This window comes from Cebus imitator, unplaced genomic scaffold (assembly GCF_001604975.1).
Source record: "Cebus imitator isolate Cc_AM_T3 unplaced genomic scaffold, Cebus_imitator-1.0 Scaffold85, whole genome shotgun sequence".
Classification (NCBI taxonomy): Eukaryota; Metazoa; Chordata; class Mammalia; order Primates; family Cebidae; genus Cebus; species Cebus imitator.
Window position 1 is genome coordinate 2,953,810 of NW_016107400.1, and position 17,541 is coordinate 2,971,350.

The 17,541-nt window shown below is 44.7% G+C and overlaps 1 protein-coding gene across 3 annotated transcripts in view; it reads left to right on the plus strand.

Annotated features, from left to right (window-relative positions):
* Positions 1–17,541, plus strand: part of IQCK (IQ motif containing K) — a 144,605-nt gene that overhangs the window by 9,200 nt on the left and 117,864 nt on the right. For all 3 annotated transcript variants that reach the window (XM_017534303.2, XM_037740546.1, XM_037740547.1), the window contains exons 2-4: positions 2,547–2,611; positions 5,851–5,980; positions 7,315–7,412. In XM_017534303.2, coding sequence (XP_017389792.1) covers positions 2,547–2,611; positions 5,851–5,980; positions 7,315–7,412 — 293 coding nt within the window. The remainder of the gene's footprint in view (positions 1–2,546; positions 2,612–5,850; positions 5,981–7,314; positions 7,413–17,541) is intronic.

Sequence of the window (17,541 nt, forward strand, 5' to 3'; positions counted from 1 at the left end):
AAAAAAAAAAAAAAAAAAAAAAAAAATTTGGTTGGATCTATTCCATATCTAACAATGGCTTTAGGGTTGCAACAGGATTAGGTGTGTCTTTTACACTCTACATAAGACATCCCTGTGTTATTTGAAATTTCCTTTCAATAAGTATGTCTTGCTTTTTTAATCAGAAAGAAAATAATTGTTTACACTTTAAACCCAAATAAGCAGTTTTCACACTGTATCAGTGGTTCCCAAGGCAGCTGGAGAAGAAGGGTGAATTTACATGCATGCCTGAGAGGAAAAAATATGGTAGAGCTGAGGCTGGTATGATAGGCAGAATTCTAAGATAGCCCCCAAGATTCTTGCCACCTATGCACATACCTCAGTTATTCAATCAAACACTAATTTAGGTATGACAGACTGTTTTCCAGATATGTTTAAAGCTTTTAACTAGCTGGTTTTAAATTAGGGAGATTATTGTAGGCGGGCCTGACCTAACAAGTGAGCCATTAAAAGAAGTCAGAAATCAGAGATTCAAGCAGAGCAGATTCTCCTGTTGCCCTTGAAGTAGGAGCATCCAAGTTGTGCATTACCCATGGCAAGAACCTGAGAGTGCCTTCTAAGAGCTGAGAGGGTCCCCAGCTGACAACCACGAGATAGCAAGGACCTGAGACCTCAACCACAAGAAACTAAAATTCTTTTTTTATTTTTTTTGAGACAGAGTCTCATTGTGTCACTCAGGCTGGAGTGCAATGGTGAGATCTTGGCTCACTGCAACCTCCACCTCCCAGGTTCAAGTGATTCTTGTGGCTCAGTCTCTTGAGTAGCTGGGATTACAGGCATACACCACCACACCCAGCTAACTTTTGTATTTTTAGTAGAGATGGGTTTTCACCATGTTGACCAGTCTGGTCTCAAACACCTGACCTCAGGTGATCCACCCACCTCGGCCTCCCAAAGTGCTGGAATTACAGGTGTGAGTCACTGTGCCCAGCCAAGAAACTAAAATTCAACAGCCAATAAGCCTGGGAAAAGATCCCAACCCTCAAAGATTATAGCTTTGGCTGTGATACCCTGAATTCAGCCTAGTAAAGCCCTGATCCATTCTTAGACTCTTGACTCAAGGGAATTGTGAGTTAATAAATTCATGTTCCTGTAAGTTGATAAGTTGTGCTAATTTGCTACACAACAATAAGAAACAAATAGAGTTGGTATTGAGAAATAAATTGCTTATAATCTGCAACCTGACATACTTGTCCTCAGCTGATGCTTAGGAGTTAAAAAAAAAAAAAATTGAGAAGCGGAGGAAATGCTGTACTGTCTGCAAGTAACTAGGGAATCAAATAAAACTCGTGTCCATATGACTGTATGCCATCCATACCGTCTTGCCCATAAATTAATTTTTCCTCATGACCGCAAGTGACTCTACAATTGCCTTGACAGCACTGACCTTTCCAGAAATATTTTTATCAGTGTTTGCTTTAGAGATGTAACGAATGCAGGCCATGAGCATTTTCTGTTCCTCTCTCAATCCTAGCTGTTGCAACCCTGTGAAACTTATGTGGACTGCTCTTTGTGTTAGCCTGTCCTCTGCGTGTGCTCAGTGTCTTACCTTTACCAACCTCCACGTTCTCTTCCTCCCTTAATTCCTTTCCATCATATTGTCAAAACCTGAAGTTGTGTCCTCAGGAAACAGCCTCAGACTCTTACATAAAGCCTCAACTCTTTCATGTGAGAAGCCAACCATCTCTTACCAACTTCATTTTTAAATTTATTTATTTAGAGATGGAGTCTCACTCTGTTCCCAGGCTGGAATGCAGTGGTGAGATCTCGGCTCACTGCAACCTCTGCCTCCCGGGTTCAAGTAATTTTCTTGCCTCAGCCTCCTGAGTAGCCAGAACTATAGGCACCCGCCATCATGCCCAGCTAATTTTTGTATTTATTTATTTATTTATTTTTGAGATGGAGTTTCACTCGTCGCCCAGGCTGGAGTGCAATGGCGCAATCTTGGCTCTCTGCAACCTCCGCCTCCCAAGTTCAAGTGATTCTCCTGCCTCATCCTCCCAAGTAGCTGGGATTACAGGCATGCACCACCACAGCTGGCAAATTTTGTATTTTTAGTAGACACAGGGATTCTCCATGTTGGCCAGGCTGGTCTCAAATTCCCAACCTCAGGTGATCCGCCTGCCTCCACCTCCCAAAGTGCTGGGATTACATGCGTGAGCCACCATGCCCGGCCCAATTTTTGTATTTTTAGTAGAGACAGGGTTTCACCATGTTGGCCAGGCTGGTCTCGAACTCCTGACCTCAGGTGATCCTCCCGCTTCAGCCTCCCAGAGTGCTGGGATTACAGGCATCAGATACTGCACCCAGCCTCTTACCAACTTTAAATATCATTAAATGTTAACTTTAAATTACATTAAATGTTAACCTGTCATGGCTAGTTGGTTTTTCATTTCTGTACACCACCAGCCAAAATAAGATTTAAGAATGTTTTATTCAGAAAAGGAAATTATACCAGAAACTATAGTGAAATATGGAATTAAGGATTTTTTTCCCTTTTCCTTTAGAGTGTGAAGCTGAGCAGCCTCCCTTTCCAGAAGGATATAAAGTCAAACAGGAACCTGTGATTACTGTGAGTATTACCTAGGCCTCAACCTGAGTAAGAAGTTCTTAAATGAGAATAGCATGGACAGCTTGTGAATGTCAGACAGTGTATGAGTTCAGGAGGTGGGAAAAGGAGGGCACCAGAGTGAGAACCAGAAATTTGGGGCAAATTCCTGTGCTAATACTAACAGCGTGACTTAGGGGGTATCACATAACCTCTTTGAGCCTTAGTTTCGGCGTCTATTTTATTTATCTATTTATTTTCTGAGACAGGGTCTTGCTCTGTCGACCAGGTTGGAGTGCAGTGGCACAATCTCAGCTCACTGCAACCTAAGTAGCTGGGACTACAGGCACCCGCCACCATACCTGGGAGTTTTAATCGAGACAGGGTTTCATCATGTTGTCCAGGCTGGTCTCAAACTCCTGACTTCAAGTGATCTGCCTGCCTCCGTCTCCCAAATGTTGGGATTACAGGTGTGAACCACCGCATCCAGCTGGGATTCTGCAGTTATTAAATGGGGCAGATGATCCTTGACTAATTCACTGGGCTTCTGTGGGGCTCACATGAGACCCCGGATGAGAAAGGCCTTTGCAGTGGATCTAACACCATGTCCATGGTGGGGACAGTTGCAGTTAGAGCACGTTGCTCTGCCTTCCTGGGTAGACAAGACAAAGACTGTGCTAAGGAGAGAGGGCAAAGGACAGGGCAGCCAGGAAGAGAGACCCTCATGCAGTCTACCTTGGAATGAGATAGGAGCTTAAGAGTTTAAAATTTTTAAAAAGCAAGGCTCTGAGAGATGAAGGGACTTGGGTATGGTAACAGGGATGGAACCAAAACCTGTTTCTGGACTTCTAGTAACTGCCATCATTGCAGCTGCCTGTGACAGAGACCTTGTGCCTAAAAACCGTCTTGTTCTGTGATTGTTCCTTATCTCCTAGCATCTTGTTCTTGCTTTATGGATGCCATTGTTTCTCAAGTTTCTCTGCAGATACAAATCACAGTTCTCTTCCCTGAATTCTCTGTGCTTCTTCCAGGGCCAGTTGTTCTAACAGTAGGTATTGCTCTTCACCTTTTGTACTATGGTCTCCTTGACCTGTATAAAGAGATTCACTTGCTGGTTTAAAATGTACATTGGTCCTCAGTGGATTTTTCTGTATAGTTGGTATATTAGGGTTCCCCAGAGAGACAAAATCAGTAGGATATATATATATAGAGAGAGATATGTGAGAGGGGATTTACTGGGTAATTGGCTCACATGATTATGGAGACTGAGTAGGCCGTCTGCAAGCTGGAGAACCAGGGAAGCTGCTAGAGTGGCTCAGTCCAAATCCAAAAGCCTCAGAGCCAGGAAAAAACAACAGTGTTAACTACCAGTCTGAGGGCCTCTGTTTATGATACATGGCAGGGTTAAGTGGAAACCTGACTGGGCCTAATTAGCCTCTGAGAGCCCCAGGGACTATGGTAAGAGCCCTGGAATCTAAAAGTCAGAGAACCTGGAGTTCTGAGGTCCAAGGACTGGAGTAGAAGGGTGTCCTGGCCCCAGAAGAGAGCAAGAATTCACCCTTCCTCGCCTTTTTGTTCCTTCCGGGCCCCCAGCCAATCCAATGGTAACTGCCCACATTGAGAACAGATCACCACTCAGTCCACCAACACACACACCAGTCTCTTCCAGAAAACCCTTGCTGTCACACCCAGAAATAATGCTCTGCTAGTTACCTAGGTATCCTTTACTCCAGTCAAGTTGACACTGAAAATTAACCATCACAGTATCACAGCTGGTGTGGGTTTCTTCTACTGCTGTGTATGTGAGTTTGTTTTCTGGATGGGTCTCTTCCATGAATAGCAAAGCACTGACTGGGTGCTCACGAAGAGTGATTGTCCACTGGCAGACTTTTCTTTAGGATGAACAGGCAGAGAGTTGGTATTTTGGGATTGGGCAGGGGGGTCTCCAAATCAATTTTTTTCTTTCTTTTTTGAGATAGGGTCTCCAAATCAATTTTTTTCTTTCTTTTTTGAGATAGGGTCTCACAGCCTGTCACACTAGGATGGAGTGCAGTGGCGCAGTCAGGGCTTACTGCAGCCCCAACTTCCTGGGCTCAAGCGATCTTCCCGCCTCTGCCTCCCAATGCTGGGACTACAGGCGTATGCCACCACTGCCGGCTATTTTCGAATTTTAGTAGAGATGAGGTCTGTGTTGCCCAGGCTGGTCTGGAACTCATGGGCTCAAGCCATCTGCCCTTCTCAGCCTCCCAAAGTGCTAGAATCACAGGTGTGAGCCAACGTACCTGGCCCAAATTTTTTTCTTTTGCCACCATCATGGTGCCCTAAGCAGTTCTAAGTGTTCTACTCCTTTTCAGGCTGTTTCATTGGTTTACATAAGAATCCCTGGAGAGCAGGGGGAGCTGGAGATCCAATGCTGGTATGAACACAGCTTCATGATATTGAGGGAACAGAAGCTTGAGGGGAGTGTGAACAGCAGGCCACGTTAGCCCTGCTGGACTTCTACCCAACCTCGCCGTATATCATTCCATTCTTGTTCCTTCCCTGTGCAATGCCTGTCAACTTGAGTGTTGTGTCCCTTGGGGATCCGATAGGAAGACTGACGTCTGTCCTCTGGGTCAGCTTCCTCCTGTGACTGTTACTTCTACTCTTTTTTTTTTTTTTTTTTTTTTTTTTTTTTTTTTTTTTTTTTTTTTTTTTTTTTTTTTTTTTTTTTTTTTTTTTTTGAGATGGAGTTTCACTCTTGTTGCCCAGGCTGGAGTGCAGTGGCATGATCTCAGCTCACTGCAACCTCCATCACCCGAGTTCAAGCAATTCTCTTGCCTCAGCCTCCGAAGTAGCTGGGATCACAGGCACCCACCACCATGCTGGGCTACTTTTTTGTATTTTTAGTAGAGACAGTTTCACCATGTTGGCCAGGCTGGTATTGAACTCCTGACCTCAGTTGATTCACCTGCCTCAACCTCCCACAGTGCTGGGATTACAGGCACGAGCTTCTTGCTTTTTGAATGAGGCTTCGTCCCTGGTGTTTTGGACATGTTTACAAATCTCTCATCCACAGATGTTCCTCCTTTTCTCTGTCAGGGGTTTGTGCCTTGTCATTTACAGGTGTCTCAGGAGGGAAGGGAGACAACGGTTTGTGCTCAGTGTATCCCCCTGAACCTAAAGGCTGGTGTAGAATTTTGCTCCTTTATAAGATTATACAAGAAAATACAATTATTTAAACTGTTCGAGTGAATTGCCTCCCCTCTCCTGCCTGCCTCCAGGTCGCGCCAGTAGAGGAAATGCTTTTTCATGGCTTCAGTGCAGAGCACTATTTTCCGGTTTCCCATTTCACCGTGATCTCACATACACCCTGTCCTCAAGACAAATCGGAAACAGTCAACCCAAAAACATGTGAGTAAGGGAGAGGCCATCTTTTATAATTTGGGGCTTTTAACATTGCAGAACCAAAGGGTGGGTATGGAAGTGGACAGACAGACCTCAGGATGCCACATACATAGGAAAGAATGTGTTCTTGTTTTATTTTTAAATGTCCTTTATTTCACTGATGTATCTTTAAAGTTAAAAAAGTAATAAAGAAAATAAGTAACAAAAAGCATACTTTCATTTTATGCTAAATAAAAAGTAGGAAAAGAGAACAGTAAACAAATGTAGCTGGCTGTGATGGCTTATGCCTGTAATATCAGCACTTTGAGAGACCAAGGCAGGAGGATTACTTGAGCCCTGGGAGACCTCATCTCTACATCTATATAAAAAATGAAAATAAAAAATTATGGCCAGACATGGTGGCTCACGCCTGTAATCCCAGCACTTTGGGAGGCCAAGGCGGGAGATCATTTGAGGTCAGGAATTCAAGACCAACCTGGCCAACATGGTAAAACCCTGTCTCTACTAAAAATACAAAATTTAGCCTGGGGTGGTGGCAGGAGAATCGCTTGAATCTGGGAGGTGGAGGTTGCAGTGAGCTGAGATCGCGCCACTGCATTCCAGCCTGGGCAACAGAGCAAGACTCTGTCTAAAAAAAAATTGGCTGGGTGTGGTGGCACGTACTTGTAGTCCCAACTACTCGGGAGGCTAAGCTGGGAGGATTGCTGCAACTCAAGAGGTCTAGGCTGCAGTGAGCTATGATCATGCCACTGCACTCCAGCCTTTTTACAAAAAAAAAAAAAAAAATGTAAAAAGCAGAAGAAAACATCATGCTTCTCTGCTTTGTGTGTAGAAGCCAGAGGTGTAGACTGCAGATCTGAGTCATAGTTCCTTGGGCCCTCCCCGGTGCCAGACCGTCTCCTGCTGGTTTGTTCTGTGCCTCCTGCATGCTTTAGGCCTTGGCTGACCACTGCCTTTATTACTCTGACCATAGTGCCTTATCCATTACACTCTCACTCCCAGTTCCTCTCTGGTTCCGATTCCCACCACACTTCCCTTGTTTCTGTCTCTCTGGCCACACTGGCCCCCTTGCTCTTCCTGCTTTGGGGTCATAACAAGCTGATGGACTTGGCCTTATGTAGGATACTTCCTACATCTTCACCAGACTACAGAGGCTCAGAGGGACATTTTAAGTTATTTTAGTAATACAGCCCAGCTCTGCAGTCTGGAGCAAAATATAACATCTAAGATCATGTGACTGAATGGACAGTACCTTTTTCTGGTTCAAAAGTAAACATTTCTCCCAGATTAACTTGGGCCACTGGGGATTTGCAGCAGGAGTTTTTGTTTGTTTCTTTTAGGTTGTCCCAAAGAATATTTGGAAACTTTCATCTTTCCTGTTCTGCTTCCTGGAATGGCTAGCCTGCTTCATCAAGCGAAGAAAGAAAAATGTTTCGAGGTCAGTTGCTTGGCAGGATTTATTTTGGGATTCTCAATAATTCATTATTATCAGATGATTGCTCATTATCTTGGTACCATCAAGTTGTTCTCCAGATGACCCCTTCGGGAGGGAAAGCCTGTGTTTGGGGTCACTTAGCCAGTTCCAGCCACACCATCTAGTTGTGCACATACATGCGCTGCCATCTGTCTGGCCACTTGGACTCCGGAGAGGTTTTCCGCCTTGCTTGGCCTCCTGCCTGCCCCTCTCCTGTGCAATTTGGCATCCACCAGGTTTCTTGGGTCTTCGACTTCTGTTTATTATGTGCACTGATTAGAGCTCTCCTTGGCCGGGCACAATGGCTCACACCTATAATCCCAGCACTTTGGGAAGCTGAGGAGGGAAGATCGCTTGTTGACAGGATCAAGACCACTGGGCAACACAGTGAGACCCCCATCTCTAAAAAAATTTTTTTTTTAGAGAATGGAGTCTCGCCCTGTCGCCCAGCCTGGAGTATAGTGGCATGATCTCAGCTCACTGCAATCTCCCCCTCCTGGGTTCAAGTGATTCTGCTGCCTCAGCTTCTGGAGTAGCTGGGACTACAGGCACATGCCACCACACCCAACTTATTTTTGTATTTTTAGTAGAGACAGGGTTTCCATGTTAACCAGCCTGGTCTCAAACTCCTGACCTTGTGATCCACCTGCCTCAGCCTCCCAAAGTGCTGGGATTATAGGCATGAGCCACTTCGCCCCCAGCCTCTAAGAATTTTTTTTTTTTTTTTTAATTAGCTAGGTGTGGTGGCACATACCTGTAGTCCCAGCTATTTAAGAGGCTGAGGCAGGAAGATCCTTGAGGCCAGAGGTTTGAGGTTGCAGTGATCCACGATCACGTCACTGCAAGGAACGTACTCCACTGCACTCCAGCGTGGGCAACAGCAAGACCCCCAACTCAAAATAAACATCCCACAAAACTCTCCTTACTTCTCCTTTGCTCTGGACTGACTGTTCGCCCTGGCCTCTCTCCGTTCCATGCCAACTGTCATGAATGTAAATTGCTTGCAGAGAGGCTTGTAACACAGTAAGTGCTCATTTAATAACAGTTAACATTGCACTGCAGAGAATCATCTCTACAAACCGAGTTCTGATCCTGGCCTACCCCCATGTGGATACCCTTAGAGGGTCCCTCTTTTCCATGGTTCACGTGATACTTTGGGTGTATGTGTTTCCTGCACAGTTTTGAATTCTAGAATTTTGGATGATCCAGATGAATAGAGTAAAATTACAACATTTGATATTGACCAAGCACTTGCTCTTTGCTGAGCACTTTGCCGAGTGCTTTATCTTCCATTATTGCAGTTGCTCTCCCCAGCCATGTGAGCTTCCTGCTATCATTATCATCTGCACTCTGCAGAGAGGAAATGGAGGGACACAGAGGCCTGAAATGTGATCAGGGGTGAATGGCAGAGTTAGGATTCAAATCTAGATTAAATGATTCAAAATGATACTACAGGCCGGGTACAGTGGCTCAAGCCCGTAATCCCAGCACTTTGGGAGTCCAAGGCAGAAGGATTGTCTGAGCCTAGGAGTTCAAGACCAGCCTGGGCTACAAAGTGAGACCCAGGATCTACAGAAAAAAAAAAAAAAAAAAAATTAGCCAGGCCTAGTGGTGCATACCAGCTGGTGTAGTCCCAGCTGCTCAGGAGGTAGAAGGATCAACTGAGTCCTGGAGGTTGAGGCTGCAGTGTGCCATGATCATGCCGCCCACCCCAGCCTGGAAGCAGAGCAAGAAAAAAAAAAGATACTAAAAAAAATTGGCAGTAATTACGGTGTAAGCCTCAGTGAGTCTGACACATCCTGGGATCTATAAAATTACTCATAGTTAATGATACCACCCAAGTAGTTGCCCTTCAGCACGGGGTCCCCATCCGAGAACAGCTGCATACCGCTGTGCTGGTACTTCTATATACCGAGGAGTTAAAGTTCCCACATGTTCTAGCAAATACTCAGTTTTTCCCCATCAGCGCCTTGACGGTATCCTGCCCCCTTTGCCTCTTAATCACGCCATATTATACCTCCCCCTAATTGCCTGCCATTTAACCCACTTAGCATAACATTCCTTTGACAGGCCTCACCATGACAGTTGTGTCTTTACTTGAGACAGAAATGGATGATGAGACATTGATAAGAATTTGGGTAGCATACCTAGGAAGGAGGAATTTGGGATCTCCCTCTGGGCCATGGTTCACCACTGGCCAACAGCAGATCCACGTGATGAAGTCACTAGCTCTCAGCCTAGCTTTCAGGGCCCTGCCTAGTTCATTTGTTCCTTGGTTCTTTCCTTCCTTCCTTTCTCCCTCCCTCCCTCTTCCCCAGTGCCCACCTTCCTGATGGTACCCTCCACCCAAGCAGAACCACTCGGAGTTCCCTGAACTAGCCCCCACCTCACAGCCTCTGTGCATCTGCTCCTGCTTTTTTCGGAAAAAAAAAATCCCTGAGCTCCTCTTCTCTGCATATTTAAGTTCTACTTGCTTTTCCAAACTCAGCTCCGTAACTTTTCTCTCAAGCTTCCAGTTCCCTGCTGGGCTCAAACTAGAAGTAATTGATCCCAGCTCTCAGATTTCAGAGTATTTCATCTGTTCCTCATTTTATGGCAAATTAAGACATCCTTAATTAAGACATTCTTAGCCCACATATACTTAATTTATGCATGTCTGTCTCCCCCCGTAGTTTAAGTTCCTTGAGGACAGCTTCTCTCATTTATTTTTATATCTCTAGTCAGTGCTACCCAATGCCTAGCACATGGTGAACATAGAGTTGGCCCTTGATAAATGGTAAATAAGTGAGTGCTTGATTACACATCAGGGTGTGTCACTGTTACTACGTCCTTGACCAAAACCCAGCTTCCTTCTATCTGGGAAGGCTGTTCTATTGGACTCATCCCTGGAGAAATTCCCTGGAGGGGTGAGGGAAGAAGATGTGCATCTATTTCATGAGTTTGGTTGATGGGGGAGAGCAGTGGGGGCCAAATAGCACAGCCTGACCCCCCCCGACTTCATATTAATTATGCAAGTAATTAGCAAATTGGGTCTTGATCTATAGCATAGCAGCTAAGAGCAACACTTGAGTCAAAGTTACCTGATTTTGAACCTCCATCCTGACTGGCTGCACAGCCTAGGACAAGTCATTTCATCTTTCTGAGCCATTATCAGTTCCTTACATGTTAAATGAGGACAATCATAGCACCTGCTCATGGGATTATTATGCTGATGAAATGAGGTAGCTCATGTAAAGTGCTTAGGCCAGTCCCTGGAACCCAGGAAGAACTCCATACATGTTAACTTATTTATCTTAGTGATACAGTGGTACAGGTACTTCCCAGATACCGTGGGCTGCACCTGCTGCCTGCGTGGCTTCACTCTTGTTCCTCAGCCATCTGGGGTCCTGATTCAGGACCTGGTCCCAGTTCCCAGAAAAACCACCCAATTCCACAGTGATCTCACAAGGAAGATCACTGTGGGTGATCTTTTATGGGTCCTCTCACGGGAAGGAGGGAAGGGGATTTTGTTGGCACTTAGCAAGAAACACTTCATTAATCCTCTCTGGAAGCATTTCTGACCCTCCAGGAACCCCCTCCCCATGCTCGCTCTTCAGACCCCTTCTGGATCCTGAACAACCGAGCTGTGGCTCTCAGCCTGCATGGCCCGCTCAGCAAGGCCAAAGTCTGGCATACAGTGTTCCTTCCTCTCTTAAATGCAATTCAGCCGTCTTGTAGCCCTTGCGGGTAGAACTGCGGGTGGGGTTTCACATCTCTCAGCCCAACAAAGATAAGTTGTAAGGTTTTCCTCGTATTACTTTGTCAGAAATCCTAGTTTTGACACAGAGGCCTGGTAAATTCAAATCTGGGGACTTCAGTCCCCCCTCTTTCTCCTGATGTGCTACTATAGATGTGGTTGCCATATTTGAACCTTGGAAGACCATAATGATCAGATCCCTTATTTTCACTAACGAGAGGGCACTATGCTGATGAAGACTGTAAACAGAAAAAGCTGGCAAAGTAAATGTCAGTGATTCGGGTACTGATGATTAAATCCAGATAACTGCTCTCCTGACACCTGTGGTTTGACTACTGCTATGATAATCATCAAAAATTGTATCAAAAGTCAGAGAAGGCCTGGTGTGGTGGCTCGTGCCTGTAATTTCAGCACTTTGGGAGGCTGAGGAGGGTGGATCACTGGAGCTTAGGAGTTCGAGATCACCCCGGGTAACATGGCAAAACCCATTCTCTACAAAAATTAGCTGGGCATGGTGGCAAAAAGAGGAGCTCTCTTACTGGTCAGTTGCTCGCTGTGGGTCAGCACTGGTCAAATGCTTCCTATGCCCATCACCTTGTTTCACTCTTACAATAACCTTCTGAGCCAGATTCTCTTTTTCATCACATCCTTTTATGGACGATGGCCCTGGAACGCAGAGAAGTTGAGCATTACTCAAGGTCACCTAGTAAGCAGCAAACAGCACACATCGCCAACCAAGGCCCAGGTGATCCTGAGGCCGGGCTTTCCATCCCTCCCAGTAAATGGGAGTTGGAGGCTGTCCTCAAAATAGCTCCCAGAGATACTGATTTTTTTTCATTCATAGCTATTTTCTGAAGAACAGACTGCTCACTTGCCTTCAGTTATCAAATTTAAACTGCTTCTAATTCTTACCTGTTTTTCATTTGCTCACTTGGCTTTTCCTGACAATTTAATTCTTGTCCACTACTCATAACTGACCTTCCCCTGCTGCAATGATAATCATCAGAAATTGTATCAAATTGTGGTGTGATATAGTTGGTAGGTATCCTGTGGTTAAACAGGTGCAAGGTGTGGCTGAGTGGAAGGCGAGTGAGGGTGGGCTGAAGAGTGGTCCCAGAGCAGACGCTCAGCCTGGCCATGCCGTTGTCAGATGGCTTTGTCTCTCTGCCTTCCGTTCTGCCGCTAAATGAGGAAAAGTACCTCATGAGTCACATGTCGGCAATTGTATCACTTTTTTCTCTCTTGCCGTTCACCAAAGTATATTCAGTGTACTGTGCCTCTTATTGGATTGAACAAAGGATGGAATATAATGATCAAACAATGAAATGAGCACAGTGGAATAATCTTTGTTTTCATACGTGTAAAGTATATCAGCCAAGCTCACGCCTGTAGTCCCAGCACTTTGGGAGGCCGAGGTGGGCGGATCACAAGGTCAGGAGATATCAAGACCATCTTGGTCAACATGGTAAAACCCCATCTCTATTAAAAATACGAAAAATAGCTGGGCCTGCTGGCACGCGCCTGTAATGCCAGCTACTCAGGAGGCTGAGGCAGGAAAATCGCTTCAACCCGGGAAGCAGAAGTTGCAGTGAGCCGAGATTGCACCACTGCACTCCGGCCTGGGAGACAGAGGGAGACTCTGTCTCAAAAAAAAGAAAAAGAGTATCTACAAGCAGGTTGAGTCACCCATGTTTAGTTCTGTTCAACAAACATTGGTTAAGTACTGCTGTGTGTTGATCGTGGGGCCAGACCCCGAGGCACACAAGAGGGGACAAGACATGGTCCTGTCCTAGAGGAGCCATAATGATGAACTAAAGTTGTTTTTATTTTTCTTCCCCTTGTATCTATTTTTTTTTTTCACTGCTCTGCAGTAAGAATGAATAAGGAGAAATAGCTACAGTGGATCTATAGCTGGGAATTCATTTCTAGACCTTGGTGCATGTATATTCCATTGTGCAACCTTTATGCTAATTTACTTGGCCATGATTCTTCTAATTTATATCCTTTCAGAGGGCGCAAAAATCAGCTGAAAGGGCAGTAATTAAGATTTTACATGAAGGTTGGGTATCTAATATTTGCCCATAAATAATTTTGTAACAAGGGGGCTAGCAACAGTTTCCAGCCTCTATGCAGTGATAAAATGCTTTTAAAGAACCAGAGAAATGTCTAATTATATTAGAGATTAATGAGGCATCCTTGTGCCAACTCATATTTCATCATTGACATCCTCCAGATGAGCTGCTCCTGAGACTAAATGAAAACAGTCTAAATATCAGATGCTCCGGGGTGCTTGAACAGAGCATTGAAGTTTAAATTTTATAATGAATGATCAAGGAATGTAGAAAATGTGGGTTTTTAAAACCGTTCATGTGTGACCAGGCATGGTGGTTCATGCCTGTAATTCCAGCACGTCAGGAGGCCAAGGTGGGAGGATTGCTTGAGCCCAGGAGTTTGAGACCAACCTAGGAAACATAGTAAAACCCTGTCTCTCTACTAAAAATACCCAAATTAGCCAGGCGTGGTGGCAGGCACTTGGGAGGCTGATGCAGGAGACTTGCTTGAACCTGGGAAGTGGAGGTTGCAGTGATCTCACCACTGCAGTCCAGCTTGGATGACAGAGTGAGACTGCCTCTCAAAAACAGCAACAAACCTATTCACTTGTAAGAGTGGAGAAGCTTGAAAGGCAGACACAGTGGAATTCAAAATCCTGCTGGACCGCTTCCTAGCAGCATAGCCCTAAGTAATCCGTGAGCCTCAGTTTCCTAACAGACCTGCTCCTGCCATTGGGAAGAAGAGGGGAACTAATGAATGACGCTTCCAGACCCCAAGGAATGTTAGCTTCCTCCTCCTCTGCTTTTCACGCTTTGCCAGGAAACTCAGTATTTTGAATGCTACAAATATGCAAGGTGGGTGAATTAACTATTAACTTTCTTCATTTCCTGACTTAGGATTTTTTAATTAAATCCGATTCCCTCTATGTTCCCCCCCTGGTTATGTAGTCTTTTGTGGGTTGTTTCTGAAGGCTTAAAAATCACATTATTGCCATTTCAACATTTGTCAGACCCAAGTGGAACTCCCGTTATCCAGATCTGCACAACAGATTTGCATTTTCTTGATTCAGCTGTTCCTCACATCCTGTTATTGGGAATAGATGCTTAAACTGAATGATGACTGGCCTCCAACCAAAATTACATAACTGGAGCATTCTTATCTGTCACCCACAACTGAGCTTGCATCCAAATGGCTCTTACATAGCAGCGTGATTTGTTGTTTATTTGGGCCATTCAAATTATATCTTGAAATAGCATTTATATTGAGTTTCTCAAAAATACTTGCTGATTTTTGTTTTGCCCTTAAACTGCTGATGTCTAGTTAGTTATACTTGACTTCATTATTTTTCTGCTTTTTTTTTTCCTATGACACAGCCCTCACAGTGCCTGGAACATAGTAGGAACTCAATGAGTATTTATTGGATGAATGAATGAATATGGATTCTCAAAAGTCAGGGCTGGCCAGGTGTGGTGGCTCACGCCTATAATCCCAGCACTTTGGGAGACCGAGACAGGTGGATCACTGGAGGTCAGGAGTTTGAGACCACTTTGGCCAACATAATGAAACCCCATCTCTACTAAGAATACAAAAAAATTAGCTGGGCGTGGTGGCATGGGCCTGTAATTCCAGCCACTCGGGAGGCTGAGGCAGGAAAATCGCTTGAACCCAGGTTGCAAAGATGTTTCTCTAATCCTTAATTTTTGGTGGAGATGACACTTGAGAAAATAAACCTTAAGCACATGATTTCCATGCATTATCTCAGCCTGAGAATTAGATCAAGACCCTGTACATTTCATGATAGGAATTTCACAAGTGAAATAGATTTATTTAGCCCTTTCCCAAATGGTCATTTTCAATCACGTAAAAAAAGTAATTGAGATTTTTTAAGAGACATCTGTATGGCATTAGAGTGACAATCTACAAATACAGCGAGTGGCCTTCTAATCTTGCTGTGAAATTAGCTGGGTGCTAGCAGTATTTTATATTGTGTTAAACAAATATACTCTGTGAAAGATAAACAACAGAAAATGATTGCTTTATACAAAGAGCTGGTGGAAGTACCTCTGTGGCCAACAATAGATATTGTACAGACATTTCCTGTGTGTATAGCGATTTATGCAGCATGTATACAAGCCAAAGGAAACAGAATGCAGATAATAGTATCTCAATTCGTTAACTAATAAGTGAAGAATCACATGGAAGATGGGGAAAAGATGAAAGTTTGATCCCTTTGCTCGCCTATATTTAATATTCCAACATTTTGGCTATATTAAACAATTTCAAAAGAAGCATGAGTTACCTTTGTAATCAGGAAAAATATAAGTTATAGATAAGTAACATTGTCAAGTCCTTGTATTTGATCCTCATCTAGATTATTTTCTCTTTCTTTTCACTGACACACTCAGTCAATCACCTTATCTGTATCTTTTTACCATTCATTCATTCTTTTTTTTTTTTTTTTGAGACGGAGTCTCGCTGTGTCGCCCCCAGACTGGAGTGCAGTGGCATGATCTCGGCTCACTGCAACCTGCGCCTCCCAGGTTCAAGCAATTCTGTTGCCTCAGCCTCCTGAGTATCTGGGACGACAGGCCCACACCACCACACTCGGCTAATTTTTTGTATTTTTTTAGTAGAGAGGAGGTTTCACCATGTTGCCCAGCCTGGTCGCAAACTCCTGAGCTCAGACAATCTGCCTACCTCGGCCTCCCAAAGTGCTGTGATTACAGGTGTGAGCCACCGTGCCCAGCCTCATTCTTTCTTTACTGTGGCACTCTGGCATCTAAATGCTCACTATGTCTGGTGCAACTCAAGTTTACTAATGACCCAGTACTGCCAAATTCTGTGACCTCTTCCAGGGACAAAAAGCAGGACAGTATGTTTGGGGCAGAGTGAGCAAAAGAGATGGGAGGTGAGTTTGACAGGGTCAGCCCCACAGCCGTAACATCACATGAGCCAGTAAAGAAAGTGGGTTTTATTTTAAAGCAGTTGGAAATAATTAGAGCTGTGACTCTCAACCCTATTGAGCCCAGTGCTCCCTTGTCATAGCATTGTATAGTGTGCTTCTCGCTATCCTGAAATGAAATGCTTAGATGATATAATATAACCTATTTATCAGTTACCTGATTACTCTGTTGTACAATAAACTACCAGAAAACTTTGTGGCTTAAAATAACCACGATTTATTATTTCTCGTGACCCTGGGCTGACTGGGCTGTTCTGCTGCTCTGTCCTGGGCTCACTCATGTGACTGCGTTCAGCTGGTGACTGGGCTGGGCTGGAAGGTCCTATTCAATCTCATTCAAGTGTCTGGGGCCCTGGTGCTGCCTGCTAGCTGGGGCACTTTGGTTCTCCTCCGTGTGGCCTCTCATCCTCCAGTGGGCCATACCAGCTCCTTTGCAGTGTGGTGGTCTCTCGCAGCTTTCCAAGAGGGTAAAAGCAAAAGTGCAAAGCCAAGACCTTCTGGAACATGACTTTCACCAAGTTCCATTGGTCAAAGCAACTCAAAAGTCACAAAGAACTGATGAATACATAAAAGATAGACTCCAGTTTTTCCTGGCTGGTGGGAGTAGCAAAGTCACATTGCAAAGAGGTGTGGACTGAGGAGGCATGATTAATTAGGATGATTATTCTAATAATCTATCACATCTTCTGTATAACAATTTCAAAGATATATAATGGTACATTATATTATAGTGGAGTATAATATAAAGGAGAAATAGGGAGTGGGCATGGTGGCTGACTTATGTAATCCCAGCATTTTGGGAGACGGAGGCAGGCAGATCACTTGAGGCCAGGAGTTCGAGACCAGCCTGGCCAACATGGCAAAACTTCGTCTCTACTACAAATACAAAAATTAGCTGGGCATGGTGGTGCATACCTGTAATCCTAGCTACTCAAGAGGCTGAGAAACAAGAATCACTTGAACCCAGGAGGCAGCAGTTGCAGCGAGCCAAGATTGTGCCAGTGCACTCCAGCCCGGGTGACAGAGCAAGACTTTGTCTCCAAAAAAAAAAAAAGGCTGGCTGGCACGTGGCTCATGCCTGTAATCACAACACTTTGGGAGGTCAAGGCAGGCTGACTGCCTGAGGTCGAGAGTTCAAAACCAGCCTGGCCAGCATGCTGAAACCCCATCTCTACTAAAAATATAAAATTAGCTAGGCATGGTGGCAGGCACCTGTAATCCCAGCTACTCCAGACTGAGGCAGGAGAATCACTTGAACCTGGAAGCCGGAGGTTGCAGTGAGCCAAGATTGTACCACTGCACTCTAGCCTGGGCGACAGAGCAAGACTCCATCTCAAAAAAAA